The following is a 21647-nucleotide window of genomic DNA, read 5'->3' on the forward strand; positions in this document are numbered from 1 at the left end:
GGGTGTGACCGCCCTCTTTCTGAGCTGGGAAAGCCATCCAGTCTGGCCTAAGCTGTTACAAGTGGTTCAGTCGCTCGACCCTTATTCACATTCACGCCACTTGGCAAGTGATAAGGTTTTAAATACTAGAGTAGGGACTGTCCCACAAGGGTTGCCGTGACGTGGCGGGATGGCTTGTACATTATTTTGATCAAAATTATGTTTACTAAATACCCTTATTATTATTATTACTACCTTTATGCATTATTTGCAGTATATTTTTTACTTTTAGTTCAGGATATTTGTGTTTTTTGCTTTTTGTTTTCTCTGGTTAATGGTCATGTGTTTATATGCACTTACATTGTGCATACACATTAACTTACTTTTCTCAGTTCAGATTTGTTTTTTATTCATTTCATTGTGCATTCAGTGCATATATGGGTGTGACCGCCTTCTTTCTGAGCTGGGAAAGCCATCCAGTCTGGCCTAAGCTGTTACAAGTGGTTCAGTCGCTCGACCCTTATTCACATTCACGCCACTTGGCAAGTGATAAGGTTTTAAATACTAGAGTAGGGACTGTCCCACAAGGGTTGCCGTGACGTGGCGGGATGGCTTGTACATTATTTTGATCAAAATTATGTTTACTAAATACCATTATTATTATTATTACCTTTATGCATTATTTGCAGTATATTTTTTACTTTTAGTTCAGGATATTTGTGTTTTTTGCTTTTTGTTTTCTCTGGTTAATGGTCATGTGTTTATATGCACTTACATTGTGCATACACATTAACTTACTTTTCTCAGTTCAGATTTGTTTTTTATTCATTTCATTGTGCATTCAGTGCATATATGGGTGTGACCGCCCTCTTTCTGAGCTGGGAAAGCCATCCAGTCTGGCCTAAGCTGTTACAAGTGGTTCAGTCGCTCGACCCTTATTCACATTCACGCCACTTGGCAAGTGATAAGGTTTTAAATACTAGAGTAGGGACTGTCCCACAAGGGTTGCCGTGACGTGGCGGGATGGCTTGTACATTATTTTGATCAAAATTATGTTTACTAAATACCATTATTATTATTATTACCTTTATGCATTATTTGCAGTATATTTTTTACTTTTAGTTCAGGATATTTGTGTTTTTTGCTTTTTGCATTCCTGACATGGTAGGATTCCTGAATCGCTGAGCGAATCCACCTGGCGAGCGTTACTTTTGAAGCGGCTAGGCCCTTCCTATGCCCCTCTGGAAGTATGAACAGGGCATCTGACTTGCGGAAGGGAGCCGTCCGCGAAACGTACCGTCTCAGCGCCCTAACCACATCCAGGGTGTGGAGGGCCTTCTCAATGCGACGGACTGGCGCCGGACAAAAGGAAGGCAAAACAATTTCCTCGTTGAGATGGAAAGAGGAGACTACCTTGGGCAGGAAGGACGGGGACGTCCTGAGAACTACCTTTTCCTGATGAAAATTCAGGAACGGAAAACTGCAGGACAGGGCTGCCAACTCCGAAACTCGTCTGATTGATGTAACTGCCACTAGAAAGCCAACCTTCCAAGAGAGGACGGCCAATGACACATCCTGCAGTGGTTCGAAAGGGACCTTCTGCAAGGCCCAGAGAACCAGGTTAAGGTCCCATGATTCCAATGGCCTTCTATAAGGAGGCACCACATGGGAAACTCCTTGAATGAACGTCTTGACCTGAGGTTTGGTGGCAATTTTGCATTGGAAAAGCACTGACAAGGCCGCAATTTGGCCCTTGAGCGAGGTAAGCGCGAGGCCTGAGTTCAATCTGGATTGATGGAACTCCAATATGGCCGGAATGGAGAACACCAGAGGGGATCGACCATGATCCTTGCACCACAAAAAGAAGGTCTTCCAGGTGCGGTGATAGATGCGCATGGACACAGGCTTCCTAGCACTAATCATGTTGGAAATCACGTTGTGAGAGAAGCCAGCCTGTGCTAAAATCCAGGATTCAACGGCCACGCCGTCAGAGACAGGGCCCTGGAGTTCTGTTGGTAAATCGGGCCCTCAGAGAGTAGATCCATGCGTTCCGGAAGTCGCCAGGGGACGTCGGCGACTAGTTGTATTAGTTCTCCGTACCATGCTCGGTGCGGCTAATCCGGCACGACTAGGATCACTGGTACTCCCTCCACTCTGATCGTGATGACCCTCGGAAGCAAGGGAAGAGGGGGAAAGATGTATGGGAGCTGAAACCGGTGCCATGGCAGAAACTAGGGCGTCCGCGCCGATGGCACATGGATTGCGCGATTGGGCAATGAACCGAGGAACCTTGTTGTTTAGTCTTTAGGCCATGAGGTCCACATCCGGAGTACCCCAACGATGACAAATCTGCTGAAAGACTTCTGGATGAAGAGAACTTGTGTGACCTGCAGGGACAGAAGGAACCGACGGTCCAGGGAGAACGGGCTCTTGTCCCAAGCTAACAGCAACGCATATCGTAAGGGATGGAGATGGAACAGTGCGAATGGGACTGCTGCTATTGCTGCCACCATCGTTTCAAAAATTCTCATTCGTGAGTGAGAAATCGGTCAGGAAAGAGTCCGCGCTGCCTGTTGTAAGGCTTGGGTCTTTTTTGGAGGGAGAATGACCAACACGCGGGAAGTGTCCAAGATCATTCCTAACAAGGAAAACTTCTGAGACGGTTTTGGGAAAGACTTTTCGAAGATTATCTTCCACCCCAGACGAGAAAGTGTATTAACTGTTATATCCACGGATTCCTCGCAGGCTGGAAGGGACGGACCCTTGATGAGCAGGTCGTCCAGATACGGTAACACTACTACTCCCCGAGAGTGAAGAATGGCCATGACAGCCACCATGACCTTGGTAAAGACCCTGGGGGCGGTGGCGAGTCCAAAGGGCAAGGCAACGAACTGGAAGTGTTCCTCGTGAATTGCAAAACGCAGGAACTGCTAGTGGGACGGGCAGATCGGAGTGTGAAGGTAAGCGTCCTTGATGTCGATGGATGCTAGGAACTTTTCCATGGAAGCGACAACTGGTCCAAGAGATTCCATTCGGAATCGCCGCACCTCGACAAACTGATTTAACAGTTTGAGAGCCAGTATGGGCCATATCGTCCCATCCTTCTTTGGAATCACAAAAAGGTTTGAATAAAAAAACCCTGAACCTTTCGTGTTGAGGGACCGGGATGATGACTGTCCCTTTGCAGAGCCTGACCTTTGCAGAGCCTGAACAGCCTGAAGGGAGGCTCTTGCCGTTTATTTTATTTTATTTTTTTTTGGGGGGGGGGGGGGGGGGTGAAATCGGAAAAAACGTGTTGGAGGGGGGAGAAATTTTCCTCTTGTATCCGGAGAACACCAGCTCCCTGACCCCACTTGTCGTGGACAAAAAAAAACATTGAATAAAAACTATGTTTGCATCCATCCAGATGTGTTACTTTGTGAGATCACTGAGGGATGGTAGGGGGAGGATCCTTTTGAACTCTCGTGGTTTCCTGCCCCACTCCGGATGAGAAGGATGTCCTCTAGTGTGGTGTCAGGATGGATTCCTGGAAACACAATTACCGGTAGGTCCAATTACCGTTTTCCAGGTCACCACCTGACAGCACACTGGAGTAGTACCAAAGTATATTGGTCTTAGGGCGGGATCACTGCGTGGAGTACCTTTCTCCCAAAAGTAAGCTGTGTGGATGTTATGTCTAGTTTATAGTGCTTGGAGAAAGTACTAAGACTGGTCCAAGACACTGCCCTGCAGATCTGTTCTGCCAAAGCTCCCCGTCTTTCTGTCCATGAAGCGGCCATGGCCCTAGTTGAGTGGGCTCTAAGGTTCCCCGGGGGAATCTGACCCTGTGCTCTGTATGCCATGCTAATAGTGGATCTAATCCACCTTGCTATTGTTGATTTTGATGCTTTCTTCCCCTTGTTGGGGCCTCTGTATTGGACGAAAAGGTTGCTATCCTGCCTCCAGGGTCTGGTGACGTCCAGGTACCCGAGTACAGTTTCCCTTACGTCCAAATTATGGTAGTTTTTTTCCCTGCTATTCTTGGGAGACTGGAAAAAGGAAGGGAGTACTACTTCCTGGTTCATGTTAGAGTTTGAGATAACTTTGAGCAGGAAAGCTGGGTCAAGTCTTAGGACTAAACGGTCACTAAACACCTGTAAATAGGGATCTTGGGTTGATAAGGCCTGCAGTTCTCCTAACCTTTTGGCTGAGGTGACTGCCACCAGAAAGGCTGTTTTGAGAGAGAGATTACCGATATTTATCTCTGCCCCTAGCTGATACGGCTGTTTGCATAACGTATTGAGGACTAGGTTAAGGTCCCAGGGTGGTATGCTCTTCCCAATTAGGGGTTTAAGCCTTTTCACCGCTCTCGAAAACCGGGCTACCCATGGGTGTGATGATAGAGCTGTGTCATAGAACACACTCAAGGCTGCTATCTGCACTCTCAGAGTGCTGGGTCTAAGGCCCTTTCTGAACCCTTCCTGCAAGAAATCAAGTATCTTCGGGATGTTGGGCTGGTCAGTTCCGACTGTCGCCTCTCCACAAAAGCTGCAGAACTTTTTCCAGATCTTGTTATATATCGCCGTAGTCACGGGTTTCCTACTGGCTTGTAAGGTAGAAATAACTTTGTCCGATAGCCCCCTTGCTCTTAGGACCTGCCACTCAGGATCCAGGCTGACAAGTGGAAAGCCTCCGGTCTTTGACGTAGGACCAGGCCCTGATGGAGGAGGTCTTCTCTTCTTGGCAGGAGAATGGGTTCCTCGTCCGCTAGTTTCCTGAGTAGGGGAAACCAACTTCTTCTTGGCCAGTAGGCAACCACCAGTATGACCCTGGCTCTGTCCTCGCAGATTTTCCTGAGGACCCGTGAAATGAGGGCTAGGGGCGGGAAGGCGTACAACAGTCCCCTGCACCAAGATTGTGATAGGGCATCTATTCCTGCCGGATTTCCCAGGGGTTTCAGGGAGTAAAAGGTCCTGAGCTTTGCGTTCCCTTTGTCCACGAACAGGTCTATTGTTGGTTGTCCCCAACGATCGCACAGGCTGCTGAACACTTCGTTGTTGAGCTCCCAGTCTGTCGCAGTTATCCTTTTCCTGCTGAGGAAGTCTGTGATCTGGTTCCGAGAGCCCTCCAATTGCACGGCCGAGATTGAGAGGACCTCCTTTTCTACCCATCTGAAAATCTGATCCGCTAAGCCCTGAAGTGTTGGGTGTCTTGTCAGCCCTGGTGACGGCGAAAGGCCACTGCTGTGGTATTGTCTGACATAATTTTGACGTGTCTGTTCTTCAAGTGAGACCCGGCGACGAGCAGTACTTTCCAGACTGCATGTAATTCTCTGACGGAGGACCTGTTGCTGTCCTCCGGACTCCATCGCCCCTGGTGGTACCTCCCTGCGACATGTCCGCCCCAGCCGAATAGACTCGCTTCCGTTGTTACTACAACCTCCGGAGACTGAACCCATGAGACACCTCTCTAGGTTTCTCGGAATGGTCCACCACAATAGCGATCTTCTGGCTCCTGGGGGTCAACAGTATCTTGCTGTCCAGTGAGCCCTGCCTTCTGTCCCAGGACGCTAGGACTGTGCGTTGCAGGTCGCGGGAGTGGAACTGACTCAATCTGACACAGGAAATGCATGAAGTCATCAGCCCCAGGACTCTCATTGCGTCCCTGATCGATACCCGATTCTTTGAGAATTGCCGGATCTTCTTCGGCATCATGGTCTGCTTTTCGGTTGGTAGATAAGACAATCTTCTTTCTGAGTCTAGCGTGACCCCCAAGAATTTTATTCTGGGCTTGGGTATAAGATCTGACTTTGACCAATTTATGATCCATCCTACACTCTGCAGTGTGGAGATCAAGGACTGACAGTCGGCCCTGAGCTGGGCTGCCGAATCGGCTATAATTAGGAAGTCGTCTCGATACGGGACCACAAAGATGTTCCGGTCCCTTAAGTAGGCTACTACCTTGATCATTAATTTTTGTGAAGACTCTCGGGGATGACGCAAGGCCGAAGGGTAGGCAGCGAAACTGATAATGGTAAATCATGCCGTCTCTTTCGACCGCGAATCTGAGGTACTTTTGGTGATCTGGGTGGATAGGGACATGATAATACGCGTTTTTTAAAATCTAACGTGCACATTACTGCTCCCTTCCCCAGGAGTGGAATCGTAGATCTTATTGATTCCATTTTGAAGCGTCTGTATGTTACCCATTTGTTTAGGGGTTTGAGGTTTATTATGGTTCTGTTTTCCCCCCCGAGGGTTTTTTATTGCAAAGAGGCTTGAGTAGTGCCCTCTGCTTTCCTCCTGGGTGGGAACAGGAGTGACCGCTCCCATGTGCAGGAGATCCTGAATGTCCAACCACATGGGGGAAGCTGAACTGAGACGCGAACTGGTGACTAAAAACTTGTTCGGGGGCAGGGAGTTGAATTCTACCTTGTACCCCTGAGAGATGATCTGTAGTACCCAGGGGCTGGAGGTAATTTTCTGCCATTCTCCCGCAATCGCCCCCCTACTCTGGTGGCGTCATTTTCTCCGGGAGCTGGACCCAGGCCCGGAAAAGATGTTCTCTGTTCCTATTTCTACCCTCGCTTCCTTTGGGGTAGCTCCATCGACCCGACTTCCCCTTCCCCCTATAGTCCGTTCTCTGGTTGTAACGGGATCTACGAAAGGGCTGGTATCTCCTACGCTTCTCTTCAGGGAACCCCTTTTTTTCATCTGATGCTTTTCCAGGTTGTCATCGAGCACAGGCCCGAAGACCCTGCCCCCCGAGAAGGGAATTGAGCAGTTTATTTTTTCATTGCATGTCGCCCGGCCCAACTTTTAAGCCAGATAGCCCTTCTGGCTGTGTTGAACAAGGCCTGGCTCCTGGCCGTGAACCTAACTGATTTTGCCAAGGCGTCGGCCAAAAACCCAGTAGCTAACTTAAGTAAAGGGAGGGACTTCAGAATGGTTTCCCTCGGGGTTCTATCTGACAAATTGCTCTTCCAGGTCATCTATCCATAGATGCATGGAGCGTGCTACTGATGTTGCAGCTATATTCGTCTTTATGACCGCCGCCGAGCTTTCCCAGGCCCTTTTTAAGAGCCCATCTGCCTTCCGATCTAGGGGTTCCTTCAAGCTTGAGGAATCCTCGAACGGAATTGCCGTCTTCTTTGACACCTTTGCTACGGGGATGTCTATTTTGGGGACCTTCTCCCAGACTTTGACCTCTTCCGGGTCAAACGGCAGATGCAACCTAAAGTCTCTGGGGATAGTTAACCTTTTCTCTGCCTCTTCCCATTCCTCCAGTATCACTGCCCGTATATGGGCATTTACTGGGAAGACCATTGAAGTCTGGGAGCGCAACCCCCCAAACATTTCGTCCTGAATTGAGAGGGAAGGAGGGGGTTCCTCGATCTGCATAGTCTGCCGTACCGCCCCCAATAGTTCGTCTGTATCCCCAGACGAAAACAGATATTTCCTTCCCCTTTCCGGGTGCTCTCTGATCTCCTCCTCCTCTGCGTCTGACTCGGACAGAATGTCTTCAGAAGCCGTATCCGACTCCCTCTGTCTTTTCCTGGATGACTGGGGATTCGCCTGCGTGGTCTGGGAAGTGGCTAGACCGGATACCGAGGCCTGGACTTCCTCTCTGATTATCGCTCTCATGTTAGACATGAAAGTAGCCTGCTCCTCCCCCACTATACGCTTTGCACATGCGTCACAGAGGGTCTTTTGCCACGTGTCCTTTAGCTTCTTAGAGCAAATCGGACACTTCTTATCCTTCCGCTTAGGGTCCTCTCTCTCAGAAGTGGAGGCTCCCCCCTAGAACATATAAAATACGGGTTCTGTGGGGGTCTATCTTTACGGGCTCTGCAGTGACCTCTTCAGAGGTTACTCACGTGACCCTGGCTCTCTGCTCCCATCTCCGTCTTAACCTGGTCCTCCATTGGTAATGGTGGAGATCGTCGCTGTCTGTCGGCCACTGTGGAGACACAGACCTGTAAGTGGTGACGTGTCTCCTTCCTGGCCCCCCTGAGCAGAGCCTGCGTACCACCTTGTAGCTGCGCTGTTGATCCGTTCCTACGGACGCCTGCCCACTTCCCTGGTGGGTTTATGCCGCTGCGGTTTGTGGTACCGGGCGGTCGCTGTCAGAGGGCTTTGCAGCGACGCGACCGGAAGTGACGCGTCCCCGGCCGATGACGCAACCGGAAGTGACGCGTCCCCGGCCGACGACGCGCCCCCCGACCCGTCTGGATGGGGGCGACTGCTGCGGTGCCCTCGGTCTATGCCGTGCGCCTGCTGCTGCATGCCTCTGTCTCCAGGCATGGCGACTCCCGAGTTCCCCGGGGCAGGCGGGGGAAGGTGCGGTAACTGTCAGTGAGCCGCTTGTGGGCTCAGTGGGCTCCCAGAGGCGGTCTGGCGGTGGTGGCATCCAGAGTCGAGAGCCCCCGTCAGGAGGAAGCGACTCTACATCCAGGAGCAGCGCTACACCGGGATAGCTGAGGGACCCTCTGTCGGGTGTCAGCTGCAGATCTCTCCAGGTAGGAAGGGAAAAGGCTGGGCCCCCCGATCCTGACCATCTGCATGGAACGGTTGGATATTCCTCTCGTCGTTCCTATCCGCAGTGGGACAGGAAAAACACTGAGGGATGGTAGGGGGGAGTATCCTTTTGAACTCTTGTGGTTTCCTTTCCCACTCCGGATGAGGACATCCTCCAGTGTGCTGTCAGGTGGTGACCTGGAAAACGCGTTGGCTGTTGGTTGTGAAACGGCCGAACAGCCTTTTGTTGGGGAATGTACTCTTTCCCCCGGTAGTATCAGAAATAAGCTGGTCCAGTTCTCTCCAAAAAGGCGACCAGTTTGAAAGGGCAGAGAAATCCACGATCTTTTAGATGTGGCATCCGCCCGCCAGTTGCGGAGCCATAGGGCTCTTCTAATGGAGATCGCATTAGTGGCAGTTTGAGCAGCACAATTGCGGCATCTAAAAGAAGCGTCCACTACAAGATCTCCTGTGTGAATTATCTGCCTGGTGATGCTGGTTGTCTCCAGAGGAAGATTGCTACCCTAGAAGGCAGTAATTAAGACTTCTTCCAAAGCGGCCATTGCATTAGCGACCCAAGTCGCCGCGAAAGATGGAAAAAGCACCGCTCCTGAAGCTTAAAAAAAAACTGAGCGGGCCAGGTAGTCAATTTGACGGTCGGAGGGGTATCTGACTGAGGAGCCCTCAGAAACGGATAGGAGTGTTTTTGAAGCAAGACACGATACAGTAGGGTCCACCGAAGGGGATTGTAACCAATCCTTCATTAGGGTCTGGAGCAAAAGAGTATTTAGCCTCAGTAGACTTTTGCCCTGTGAACCATTTATGAGGACGATCTCTATGTTTCTGGACAATTTCCTTAAAGTCCGGATGGCTGGTAAATAACCTGTGCACACGCTTGGTTTTCTTAAGTGAGATAGGATGTGCTGGAGCAGGAACATTATCCTCATCCAACTTCAGAATCCTGTTGACTGATTCCATAAGAGAATCAAGCGACTCCTGATCAGTTGGGAGATTCTGAGGGGCTGACGTGTCAGATTCGAATTCAGAGTCGAGCTCGCTGAGAACTCCAGGAGAGGGAGAGCGAGAGACAGGAGTCACAGATGCAGACGTGCGAACGGGACTAGAGGACGAGTCATGGGTCCGCTTTCTAGAGACCTGACCATCCCTTGAACGAGTACGGCCCCTGCTGGTGGATGGTTCCTGGCCATCGCCAGGGCCCTCCTCGGGCGGTAAAGACGCTTTCTGACTTAGAGGATTCCCGGAGGGCGTCTATAGCCTGGGTCAGTGACTCCACAGACCGTGACAGGGACGCAGCCCACTCAGGGGGACTAAACGCAGGAGGCCCGTTAGCAGCGGCGGTGAGGGGCGTTGGAGCGCAGGTTGGGGCGCAGTCGGGGGTCGCAGTCCGTGCATAATGGATTAGTCTGGGCACTGGGCAAAGCAGTCTTGCAAGTGGTACACACGGTAAAAAACGCAGTGTGCTTTTTAGCAGCCCATTTAGCTTCTTAGATGGAGACTCGCTCCCCTGAAAGGGTTATGGGCAGAGCCTAGCGCTGCAGAGAATGTGCAGAGAAGGGGTTAAGCTTTAATCTGAGGGCAGATGCAGTTTACCCACGGTCCTGTGCTGCGTCCCCGAGAGGAATAACGGTGGTCCTGTGTGACACCAGGTTCTGTCCGTCAGTGTTCACGCTTTGCGGCAGTCCCAGAACAGGCGCCGCTATGCAAATTCTGGCCTAGTAGGCCTAAAAGCCGGGAACTAAATTTCTGGCCTCCCCGCGGTAAGCGCCGGGCGGGGGGGGGGGGGGTGGGGGTGGGGGGGGGTAACGCCGCTGACGCTAAGTCAGCGCTTCTCCCGGGGACAAGGACCCGACCCCATACCTCCACTCCTGTGCTCAGGCAGGTCGCGCTGTCCGGGGCCCTCCAGCTGCAGGTGTCTCATCCTCCGGGCGATGTAGCAGAGCTGGAGGAGGTCTTAAAGGGGTATTGCTCAATCGTTCCACCCTGTGGCAGGGGGATGGAGAGCTCTGGGGCTGATTCAGGGCATCCGAAAAGTGCTGCTCAAGTCCTCTCCATGCACTCCTGTGCTTTGTTCTGTTGCGCTCGCCCTTGTATCCGTGGAGTACCGACCGTAAAGGAATTATAGTCAGAGGAATTAGCCCCATTCGTCACATTAAAGGTAACGAGGAGGTATACTCAGCGTGCTTGCCTGTTGTTGGTTCGGGGGAGAGCGGGCCGTAGAAAGGAACCGACGCCCCCTTCACTCCGTTAATTAAAAAATAAAAATGTACAGAAAATCAAAAATGAAAATAAAAACGGACCCAAGTGCCTCCTACAGACACTAAGCAAGAACTGGAGAAATCTCAGCCAGCAAGAGGGTGTATACTGCAGGGGAGGAGCTAACTTTTTTTCTGGTTTAGTGTCCTCCTAGTGGCCAGCAGCAAAACACCCACTGTCTGTGTCGCCCAATGAGGCGTAGGAGAAATGTTAAAAACAATAAAACAAAGAAAAACAGTTAATTTTCACTACCATCACTTTAATCTAAAGCAAAACCCCCAAAAATGAGCCAGAGCCCAAGGTATATATGCAATGTGTAAGAACACGTTCACATTGCGTACATTTCATAGACAAAACCCAAGAAAGCACAAAATGAGCATATACACTGATGTAAATAAATGGGGTACCTAGTTATTACTATTTTGATCCCACCACGACAAGGTGTGCCCAAATGGGACTATGAGGTAGGCAATTTCATCTACATGGCTTCCCAAGGGCAGGGTGTCTGAACAGTAGAGCAGAATCGGGAATATCTACATTGAGGTCGGCCGACACCAGATGACAGAACGTCCTGATCGGGTACACATTATTGCGTTGGGATGACTTTTATGTTTTGATCAAAATAGTGTTAACTACAGTGCTGTGCAAATTGGGACAAAGCATTTTTTCCTCTTCGCCACGACAGCAACCACTGAGAGAGGGGATCCGCCCCAGGAACAGGAAACCTACTGTCACGGTCACGTGTGTCTGGACGCAGATGATACCGCAAGGCGGACCCATAACACACGTGACCCTGGATACAGCGCCTCCAGTGGGGCGAATTTAAATAATAAAACGTGCAGATGGATACACCGCCTCCACCTGGCGAATTTAGGAATTACACGTTCTACATACATTCTGGAAACCCCGTCTCCAGTAAGGCGAATTAAATAAGGGGGACCTGGGTCACATTAACAATGGTGGGCCCTGCAATAGGGAATAGGGAAGTGGAGACCTCCTGAGCTCCCCTGAGCCAGCGTCCCTGCACTCCTAACGTCCCCTATACAGGCTCCGCACCTGTCGCCGCACGCGAACCTTAAACCCTTGCTCGCCCTGACCCTAAACCCTCACTAGGGAATTGGGCGGTGCGGAGACTAATCCCACCACTGCACTAATAACACACATGAGGGAAAGAGACAATACAGGGGGACACCACTTAGCTTTATGCTCTGTGCTTATGCTCCTGCAACAGAGCCCTCCACCTGCGTGCGTCTTCTCCTCCACCCGGATCCATCACCATAACAGGATCCTTCACCATAGTGCAGCCTTGGAGCAGAGTCCAGCACCAGTTGCTGCTGCTTAGTAACAGTCCCAAAGATGAGTTCAGCTTCTGCCACGAAGTCAAGCATGCTTGAGTCCAGCTCAGCAGCCAAGTCCCACATGGTGAGTGCCACTCTCCATAGTCGCCACTCCACCAGTCCATGCAGACACTTCCCGCTGACACCATCACTGCGACCCCACCACGCCATGCCAGCCCTTCGTCCAGACACCATAGCTGCGCAGGACTCCTCCTCAGCTCCATCCTTCCACCAGACTCTCACCAACTCAATCAATGAATGAATCAATATCACCAGCAGTGATTGCACACCCTGAGACTCATTTGTAGAGCCCCACACCTGAATTATAATTACAGAGAACTTTAAACTGAAAACCTAAGGTGCGATACCACTAACCACCACCGGGGACAGTCAAGTCACCTTGGCAACTTGCCAAAAGGAAAAAAAAAGGCCACTCTGTGCTTTTAAAACTGTCAGATCACTTCAGATCATGACACCTACAGAGAGATAAATGGGGCGGTCCCCCTCGCTCCCTCAGTTTGGTTTCCTGATCCAGGAAAGGAACCCGCAGAAGAGGATACCTGGTCTGGTAGCCGCCTGCGTGCATAATATGAGCAGCAGGGGCCCCAGGACTGGAAGCAGCGTCGGGCGGAGGTGATTTCCCCCCCCCCCCCAGAGCTGGTAATGCAGGTGAGGCCGGAGGTAAGAGAGGTGCCAAGGCTCACTGAGGGGACATGGGTATACCCCCCCCCAGGAAGGGGCCAGCGCATTACAAATGCCATTGGGCATATCGGGGATGGTGGCCGCGCGCCCCCCCTCCCCCCGAGAGGAAGCAGAAGAGCCTGAGCGTTGTGCCAGGCAGCGCTACTGGGGGTCATACCTGCGGCAAGGGGTTAACATGTTGCGGCCGGGTGCGTGGGTGTCACCGTCCGACGGCCGCTGCATCAGCACTTCCAGCGGCGCTCCCAGGCAGAGGCAACCCGGAAGTGGTATGAGAACTTCCGGGGTCAAGACAGGAGGCGACGATCGCGGGAAAACGCCCGCGCATGCGCAGAAGGGACAAAAAAAAAAAAAAAAAAATGGTGGATAAAAAAAAAAAAAGAAAAAAAAAAAAAAAAAAAAAGGGGAGCATCAATAGGAAAGGCTATAAAAAGAAGCCACGAACGCAGCGCCAGTGCGCAGTCATGTCATCCATAGATGACCCAGCTTCGCTCCCGTTAAGTCAGCCAGTAGAATCCCCACATGACAGCAGACAAAGCGGTACTACAAGGAGAAGCAGTAGCACCAGAAGAAGTGGCAGCTCCAGGAAGGAATCTAGCGGACCTTCCAGGCAAGATGAGCCCTTGGAGAAGAAACGTAAAGAGAAAAAACCGTCCCACGCCTCGCCTAAGCCTGAGTCGCGGACCCCGCAGCCGGTAGTTTGCTGACGAGACTCACGGGTGAGTGTTTTTAGTCAGAATAAATAACTGATGGCCGTTTTTTCTGGTCCATACCCCCCTTTTAGGCCAAAAGAACGGAGAAGGCGAAAAATAGAGAGTGTGCCTTATGTTCTCAGCCCCTCCCAGACGGCCACCCTAAAAGATTATGCCAGTCGTGTATTGAGGAGGCCTTACAGGAGGAATCCTCACGGAAAAAAGAGGATATCCGAGCAATAATTAGAGAAGAGCTACGGGCCTTAGGCAGCTCCAGTAGTCTGGGGGGGGGGGTCACTCCTCCGTGAGAGTAATAGGTTCACCGAGAGGAGGAGCTTCGCCGGCGTCAAAGTCACCGTCAGAAACCGGGGAACTAGACTCTGATAGATCCCAGGAATACCCTTCCTCAGAGGACGAGGAGCAGACGTGTTTCCCTACAGACAGCGTCAGTAACTTGGTTAAGTCTGTCCGAAATACCATGGGGCTACCAGAGAGTAAGGACCCCAAGACTCCGCAAGACAATGTTTGCAGGCATTTCACGTAGAAAAGTCCGAGCATTCCCAGTGGTCCCAGCTATAAAAGAGCTAGTAAAAAGGGAGTGGGAAAAACAGGGGCAAAGAACCTTCCTCCCCTTAACGTCAAAGCGTAAATACCCTTTTGACGATGAGGAATTGACGGCTTGGTCGAGAGCCCACAAGGTGGATGCGGCAGTGGCCTCTACCTCTCGTAGATCCTCCCTGCCGGTAGAGGATTCAGGAACTTTGGCTGACTCATTAGATCGTAAGACCGATACACTCCTTAAACGATCCTGGGAAGCATGTACGGCAGCTTTTAAGCCCGCAATAGCAGCCACGTGCACGGCAAGGTCAATGTTGGTGTGGCTGAATGACCTAGAGGACAATATTAAAAACGGAGCGGCCAGGAATAAACTCCTGTCCTCTATGCCCCTCATTAAAGGAGCAGCGGCCTTCCTCTCCGATTCCTCAGCGGACTCTCTCCGTTTATCTGCTAGAGCAGCAGGGCTAACCAATGCAGGCCGGCGGGCCTTATGGTTGAAGGGGTGAAAAGGAGACACGCAGACAAAAACTAAACTGTGTGCTATACCCTGCCAGGGTAAGTACCTATTTGGCACTGAACTGGACGAGATCTTAAAAGCGGGGGAGAGAAAAAAAGGTTTTCCTAACCCGTATATTCCCTTTAATAGGAGGGCCTACAGAAAGCCGCCGTTTGGCAAAAAGAAAGACTTTAAACCCCAGGATCGCTGGGGAAATAAGGACCCCAAATAGAGGGGCAATCTATTTGGGAAACGTCCCTTCAGAGGAGACAGGTTCCGCTAATACCAGTACACCGGTAGGTGGCAGACTACTGGAATTCAGCCACCAATGGGGGAAGGTAACATCAAACCCATGGGCCATTGATATCGTCTCATCGGGCCTAAAACTAGAATTTGTTCGGCATCCACCGAACTTCTTCCTATTGACTTCCATGAAGTCCCAGATACAGCAGGAAGCACTGGAGATGGAGATTGCAGTACTGCTAACTAAACAGGTCCTGATAGAGGTCCCAGGGGACGAAAAAGGAATGGGCTTTTATTCTCCTCTTTTTAGTCCCAAAACCAGATGGCTCTTTTAGGACTATAATAAATTTAAAGAAGCTTAATAACCTTCTTGAGGCTGAGGCCATTTAAGATGGAGTCAATAAATTCTGCAATACAACTTTTGTTTCCCAGGTGTTATATGGCAGTCTTGGACCTAAAGGATGCCTATTACCATCTCCCCATATACCGAGAGCACCAGAAGTTCCTGCGGGTAGCGGTCTGGTTCAAGGGTCGGATTCAGCATTTCCAGTTTGCGGCAATGCCATTCGGGCTATCCATGGCTCCTCGGGTATTTACCAAATTGATGCTGGAGGTGATGTCGTATGTAAGGCTGAATGACACCCTAGTGGTCCCTTACTTGGTCGACCTGTTCGTAGTGGGGAATTCTGTTTCTCAGTGCGAAACAAGAATAGCTAAGATTATCTCATCCTTACAGACACTAGGCTGGCTAATCAACTGGGAGAAGTCCAGGCTAGAACCAGTGACCTGTCAGAGGTTCCTAGGCCTGCAAGTAGATTCCGTAAGTCAGAAATGCTTTCTACCAGACGCTAAAGCGGTGGCCATAATCAATAAGATACAGAATGCTACAGGAAGACCCATAATATCATTGAGACAGGGTATGTCCTTGCTGGGGTCCCTGATATCGTGCATCCCAGCGGTGCAATGGGCCCAGTTCCACTCCAGAAAACTACAGTGGGCTATTCTGCAGGAAACAGATAGACTGCAGGTGCGGTTGGAAGGGAGGATGTCCCTATCGCCAGAAGTGGTTAAATCCCTAAAGTGGTGGTTGAATCCTACCAATTTGTCAAAGGGAGTGCAATGGTGGGTAACTCCCTCCAAGGTGCTCACCACGGATGCTAGCCCCTTAGGTTGGGGGGCCCACCTGGAGGAGCACATGATACAAGGCCGGTGGCGTAAACATTAAATAGAAACCTCCTCTAATGTAAAGGAGCTAAAAGCAATTTACTATGCGATATCTCAATTTCTCCCGCAGTTAAGAGGAACCCACGTGAGGATCCAGACAGACAATACCACCGCAGTGGCCTATATAAACCGACAAGGAGGTACGCGATCAGGACCGTTAATGTCTATCGCGGAAAAGATCCTAGAAATAGCCGAGGTACATCTTCACTCCTTGTCGGCGCTCCACATAAGAGGAGTGGACAACTCTCAAGCAGACTCTCTCAGTCGCCAGGTCCTATATCAGGGCGAGTGGGTCCTCAGCAGGCACGTCTTCGAGACGATAGCGACAGAATGGGGCAGACCAGAGATAGACCTGTTCGCGACCAGAGCCAACAGACGCGTAAGAAGGTTTGCTTCGCTCTACAGGTCAGACAACCCAGACATTCTAGATGCCCTCCAAGCACCCTGGACATTCCAGCTAGCCTATGCCTTCCCTCCAATGGTTCTACTACCAACAGTAGTCAGGAAAATAAGACAAGAGAGGGCGAGGGTCATCTTGATAGCCCCGTTTTGGCCCAAAAGGCCGTGGTTTTCATGGCTGAGAGCCATGTCAATAACCGACCCGTGGATCCTGCCGCTGCACCAGGATCTTCTCTCGCAGGGACCCTGCTACCATCCACAGGTCAAAGCCCTACACCTAGCGGCCTGGAATTTGAAAGGGAACTATTGAAGCAGAAGGGCTTTTCGAAAAACCTGATTAATACCCTGCTACAAAGTAGAAAAGAGTCTACAACAAAAATATACGCTAAGGTGTGGAGGAAGTTCCTGGCCTTTCACCCAGCAGAGCTAGCCGGTGAAGTACCCATTACGGCCATCTTAGAGTTTCTTCAAAGAGGCCGAGAATTGGGCCTCTCAGTAAATACTCTTAAAGTCCATATATCGGCCCTAGGAGCCCTATTTAACTATAACGTGGAAGCAAATAGATGGGTGACCCGTTTTGTTTCAGCTTGTCAAAGATCAGAACCGGTGCATATTCCTCGGCTTCCGGCATGGAACCTTACTCTGGTTTTGGATGCCTTTACTCAGGCCCCGTTTGAGCCCATAAGTTCAGCATCAGTGAAGTGCCTCTCATTAAAAACTGCTACACTAGTAGCTTTAGTATCAGCTAGAAGAGTAAGTGATCTTCATGCTCTATCAGTAGACCCTCCGTTCCTGTCAATAACACGAGACAGACTGATTTTGAAGACAGACCCGTCCTACCTTCCCAAACAGGCAACTAAATTTCATAGGTCTCAGGAGATATGCCTACCTTCCTTCTACAAGAACCCGTCAAACCAGGACGAGGTGAAATATCACACCTTAGATGTGAGAAGAGCTGTACTAGCCTACCTTGATAGGACCAGTCCCTGGAGGCAGAGTAGGTCTCTTTTTGTCTCCTTCCAGGGCAACAGAAAGGGGTCTGGAGTTACAACAGGCACATTATCCAGGTGGATTAGAGATGCGATCACAATGGCATATTTGGCAAAAGGAGAAGAACCTCCGCTGGGGATTAAGGCGCACTCTACTAGAGCCATATCATCCTCCTGGGCCTAGAGGGCAACGTCCCAATTGAACAAATATGTAAGGCTGCAACCTGGTCTTCTCCATCTACCTTTTATAGTCACTATAGACTAGATTTATCCTCTACCGAGGATTTGACTTTTGGTAGATCAGTCCTTAACACTGTGTGCCCTCCCAAGTGATTATCACTGGAAATCTCTCAGTGGGTGCTGTCGTAGCGAAGAGGAAAAACCGGATTACTTACCGGTAATACTCTTTTGTAGAGTCCACGACAGCACCCGCTCACTTCCCTCCCGTTAAAATTTGTTTTCACACATGGGTCTCCTTGGTGGTGGAGATTGTAATTAGAATTTAATATGTGGTTAAACTTAGCGAGCATAAAGGATATAGGGGTAAGATAGATGAATCGCCCAAACAAATTGACTAAAACATGTATGGCCCCATTTATCTCTCTGTAGGTTTCCTGTTCCTGGGGCGGATCCCCTCTCTCAGTGGGTGCTGTCGTGGACTCTACAAAAGAGTATTACCGGTAAGTAATCCGGTTTTTTAAGTAAAATCGTAAGTTGGTTACCAGTCAGTGATTCAAACCAGTTTTAACTGCTTTAAACAGGTGTGAATGCCTGTTCAAAGCAGTTAAAACTGGTTTGAATCACTGACTGGTAACCAACTTACGATTTTACTTAAAAAATGCTTTGTCCCAATTAATTTGCACAGCACTGTAAGTACCTTATGTTATTGACATGTACTATTATCATCTACTTACTATAGGTAATAATACAGGTTACAAGCTCATTGAATTTTTTTCTTGGGTTTCATCACTTTAATCTGTCTGGTAAGGCCCAGGCATTATATTAATCTGGTGAAACCAAAACAGAAAAAGTTTGAGAAACCCTAAAGTTTAGCCGACTGTAAGAATTGCACAAAAAACCCCGAAACCAAGATTTCTTGAAAAGAGCTGCAAAAAACTGCAAAGTGTGAATGCTGAAGTCAAAATGTTTTGTCACAAAGTAGTAACATACCGCCTGAGCATCCTGTTCATCTCTTTTTGCGTAATAGTCTTTCAGGTTGGCCCCACGGCCCCAGCTTGCACCACCAGTTTGTGGACCATATCCCGAGTTGCCGGAAAACTGTGAGCCGCCAGAAACCGGTGATTCTTGAGAAAAGAAAAAAAAAAAAAAGAACACACATTTAACTTACAATAGATTCATAGAAAGAAAAAAAAAAGTTTCTGTGCATCAACTAAATTTCAAAATACTAAGGACTACAATCTCACGCTGCCATCACGCATACCTCCTTTTTCTGCCTTTATGGCCAAGTGTGGAGGCAATGGTCCTCCAGTGGGGCCCTCAAATCCATCTGTACCTCCATCATCAGTTGAATCCGTCTGCCCAACCTGAAAATTAAGATGCTGATCAACATTTCTAACACAAGCAGTCAGAATTTTCGTTTGCACTTTTAAAAGGTCAGACGTCGCCTACCCCAAGTGATGGCACTTCATCACTCCTCACTTCTCCAATTCTAACCAGGTAGTTCACAAAGTCTCGAGCCGCATTACTCTGGGCGTCCTTCTTACTTGTAGAATTTCCCATGCCTGTGAAGTTGAAGGTATCAACACGAACCTATAGAAATAAATATTTAATAATGTGAATAGTACAGTAGTATCGTAACTTAGCACCACAAATTTTTATAAACAATATGCCTGATATGAAATAAAAACTAAAAATCAATCATAAACCAGGATGGATACACATAAAATTAGCTGTCGGACAAAAATCTGAGAGCTATTGCCCCAACCTTGCTGATGAAAAATATGTAGGGGAAAACTACTGCTGTTTGGGCACACGTTGGGGCTCGGAAAGGAAAGATTGATATTTTGGAACGCAGACTTTGATGGAATGGTCTGCGAGCGTAATGTCACGTTTGGAAATCCCATAATGAGCCTGAACTGTGGAAACCCCCACCACTGACCCCATTTTGGAACTACACTATAGTGAGCATTTTGAACCCACAGGTACTACACAGAATTTGATAACACTAGGTCGTCATATTGAAAAGATTTATTTTTTTCACGAAAATGTTTTTTGCCTCAACTTTGCAATTTTCATAAAGGATAATGTGAGAAAACGTACTCAGTTGCATAATTAATGCGAATATAGCCCATATGTGGTCAAAAACTTCTGTTTGGGCACATGGAAGGGCTATGAAAAGAAAGCTTGCCTGGGATAGATTATAAATGTTATGTTGCCTTTGCAGAGCCCGACATGCGAAAACAGCAGAAACCTCCCACAAGTGACCCCCCTATTGGACAATTCACTGCCTAAGGAATTCATCTAGGGGTGTATTGAGTATTTTGAACCCGTAGGTGCCTCACAGAATTTTATAACACTGAGACCTAGTGACAGCAGTATACACCCATGGCCCTGTGTCCCCCAATGAGGCAAAGGAGAAATATGATATTTTAGTGGTAGAAATTTTATTTTTGTATTTGTTGCAAATTTGTCAGGTACACAATGGTTATTAGGGGAAACTGGACCCAATCAATTTTTGCGCAAGTTCTCCCGAATGCGGTGCAGCCCCATATAATGTTTTAAGAAGTTTCTGCTTGGCCACATGTCAGGGCTGAGAAGGAAGGAGCATTCATTAGCTTTTGGAGCATAGATTTTGCTTGCGTTTATGGGCGGTCATTTGCAGAGACCCAAAGGTGCCAGACCCCACTGTAGAAACTGAGGTGGGCATTTAGATTGGGGACCACAGGATGCACTAGATTTTATTTGAGGGGGCGGGAGCCATGTCATTCTTCCAGAGTCTTTGTTCTAGCACTAATATGGGAACCCCCTATAGTTCCAGTGACAGATGACGGACCTGAGAGGGGGCTGCTTTTGTGTGGGATGAATTAGGGTTTTTATTAGTAACATTCTGGGGTACATAATTTTTTGATCGTTTCCAAAATAAGGCTGGATCGCATTCTTGTGTTCTACGCTGATCACTTACGTCTAGGTTTCCATGTAAATCTCACAAAAAATGTGATACAGACGACACCCCAACAACCACCCACCATAAGGCAGAAGGAGACACTTCGTACTTCATTTGGAGTCTGTTCTGGGGTGTCCCATCTTTTTAGGCATTCACAGAACTGTGGTCGCCCACACTTCTGAGCTTAAAAGGATGCGGAAAATTATTGGACACCACCAGAATAGAGACCAGATGGTTACAAAGGGGGTCTTGTAAAAGCCTTGCAACCAACTAAATACCTCTGTGACGATAAACAGCAGTATTTAAGTGGTTAATCAACCCTGACACCTTTGGGAATTGAAGCGACCATTTTAAAACGGCAATTAGGAATAAGGTCTCTTAACGACCGCTGTTTTAATGCATATCGACGGTCGTTAAGGGGTTAAATAACTCCCAGCAAAGTCTTTATTATCTTAATACATTGCAATAATCATATTATATAGCACAGTGTGCTTACTAGTACTCATTTATCTTTCTACCCAGCTAATTATTCTCTTTTCTATCTAGAAACAGGTAGTGTCTTGCCCCTGCAAAAATCATTCCCATCTTCATATCCTGGCCCATCTGCTCCCTCCTCCCCCTGCCAGAGACTTTTGCATTGGCTGATGACTCATGCAGGCAAAATTGACTTCCTGTTTCTACATAGAGCTTAGAAGGATTCAGCTAGTCAGTTTTTAATCACATGATGTAATAGTTCTAATGGAAGAGAGAATTAGTTGGGTAGTATGGGAAAAACAGGATTTTTGGGTTGCTTACCGTAAAATCTGTTTCTCGGAGCCTTCATTGGGGGACACAGAGACCATGGGTGTATGCTGCTGCCACTAGGAGGCTGACACTATGCAAATAAGAAAGTTAGCTCCTCCTCCGCAGTATACACCTCACCGACAGGAAGTAAGATATCCAGTTAGTGAGAAAGCAGTAGGAGAAACAACAGAATAGAGAATAAACAGACAACTCAACTGTAACCATAAGACACATAGCAAATAGCAGGAGTTGTAAAACATGGGAGGGTGCTGTGTCCCCCAATGAAGGCTCCGAGAAACAGATTTTACGGTAAGCAACCCAAAAATCCTGTTTTCTCTATCGCCTTATTGGGGGA

At 48.9% G+C, this 21647-nt stretch overlaps 1 protein-coding gene across 1 annotated transcript in view; it reads right to left on the bottom strand.

Annotated features, from left to right (window-relative positions):
- Positions 1-21647, bottom strand: part of DHX9 (DExH-box helicase 9) — a 111028-nt gene that overhangs the window by 66210 nt on the left and 23171 nt on the right. The window contains exons 3-5 of the mRNA XM_073571335.1: positions 19015-19155; positions 18827-18929; positions 18556-18689 (exon numbers count right to left, since the gene is read on the bottom strand). Of these exons, the coding sequence (XP_073427436.1) occupies positions 18556-18689; positions 18827-18929; positions 19015-19155 (378 nt within the window). The remainder of the gene's footprint in view (positions 1-18555; positions 18690-18826; positions 18930-19014; positions 19156-21647) is intronic.

This window comes from Dendrobates tinctorius, unplaced genomic scaffold, assembly GCF_039654945.1.
Source record: "Dendrobates tinctorius isolate UK_male_01 unplaced genomic scaffold, ASM3965494v1 ptg000029l, whole genome shotgun sequence".
NCBI classification, from domain to species: Eukaryota; Metazoa; Chordata; class Amphibia; order Anura; family Dendrobatidae; genus Dendrobates; species Dendrobates tinctorius.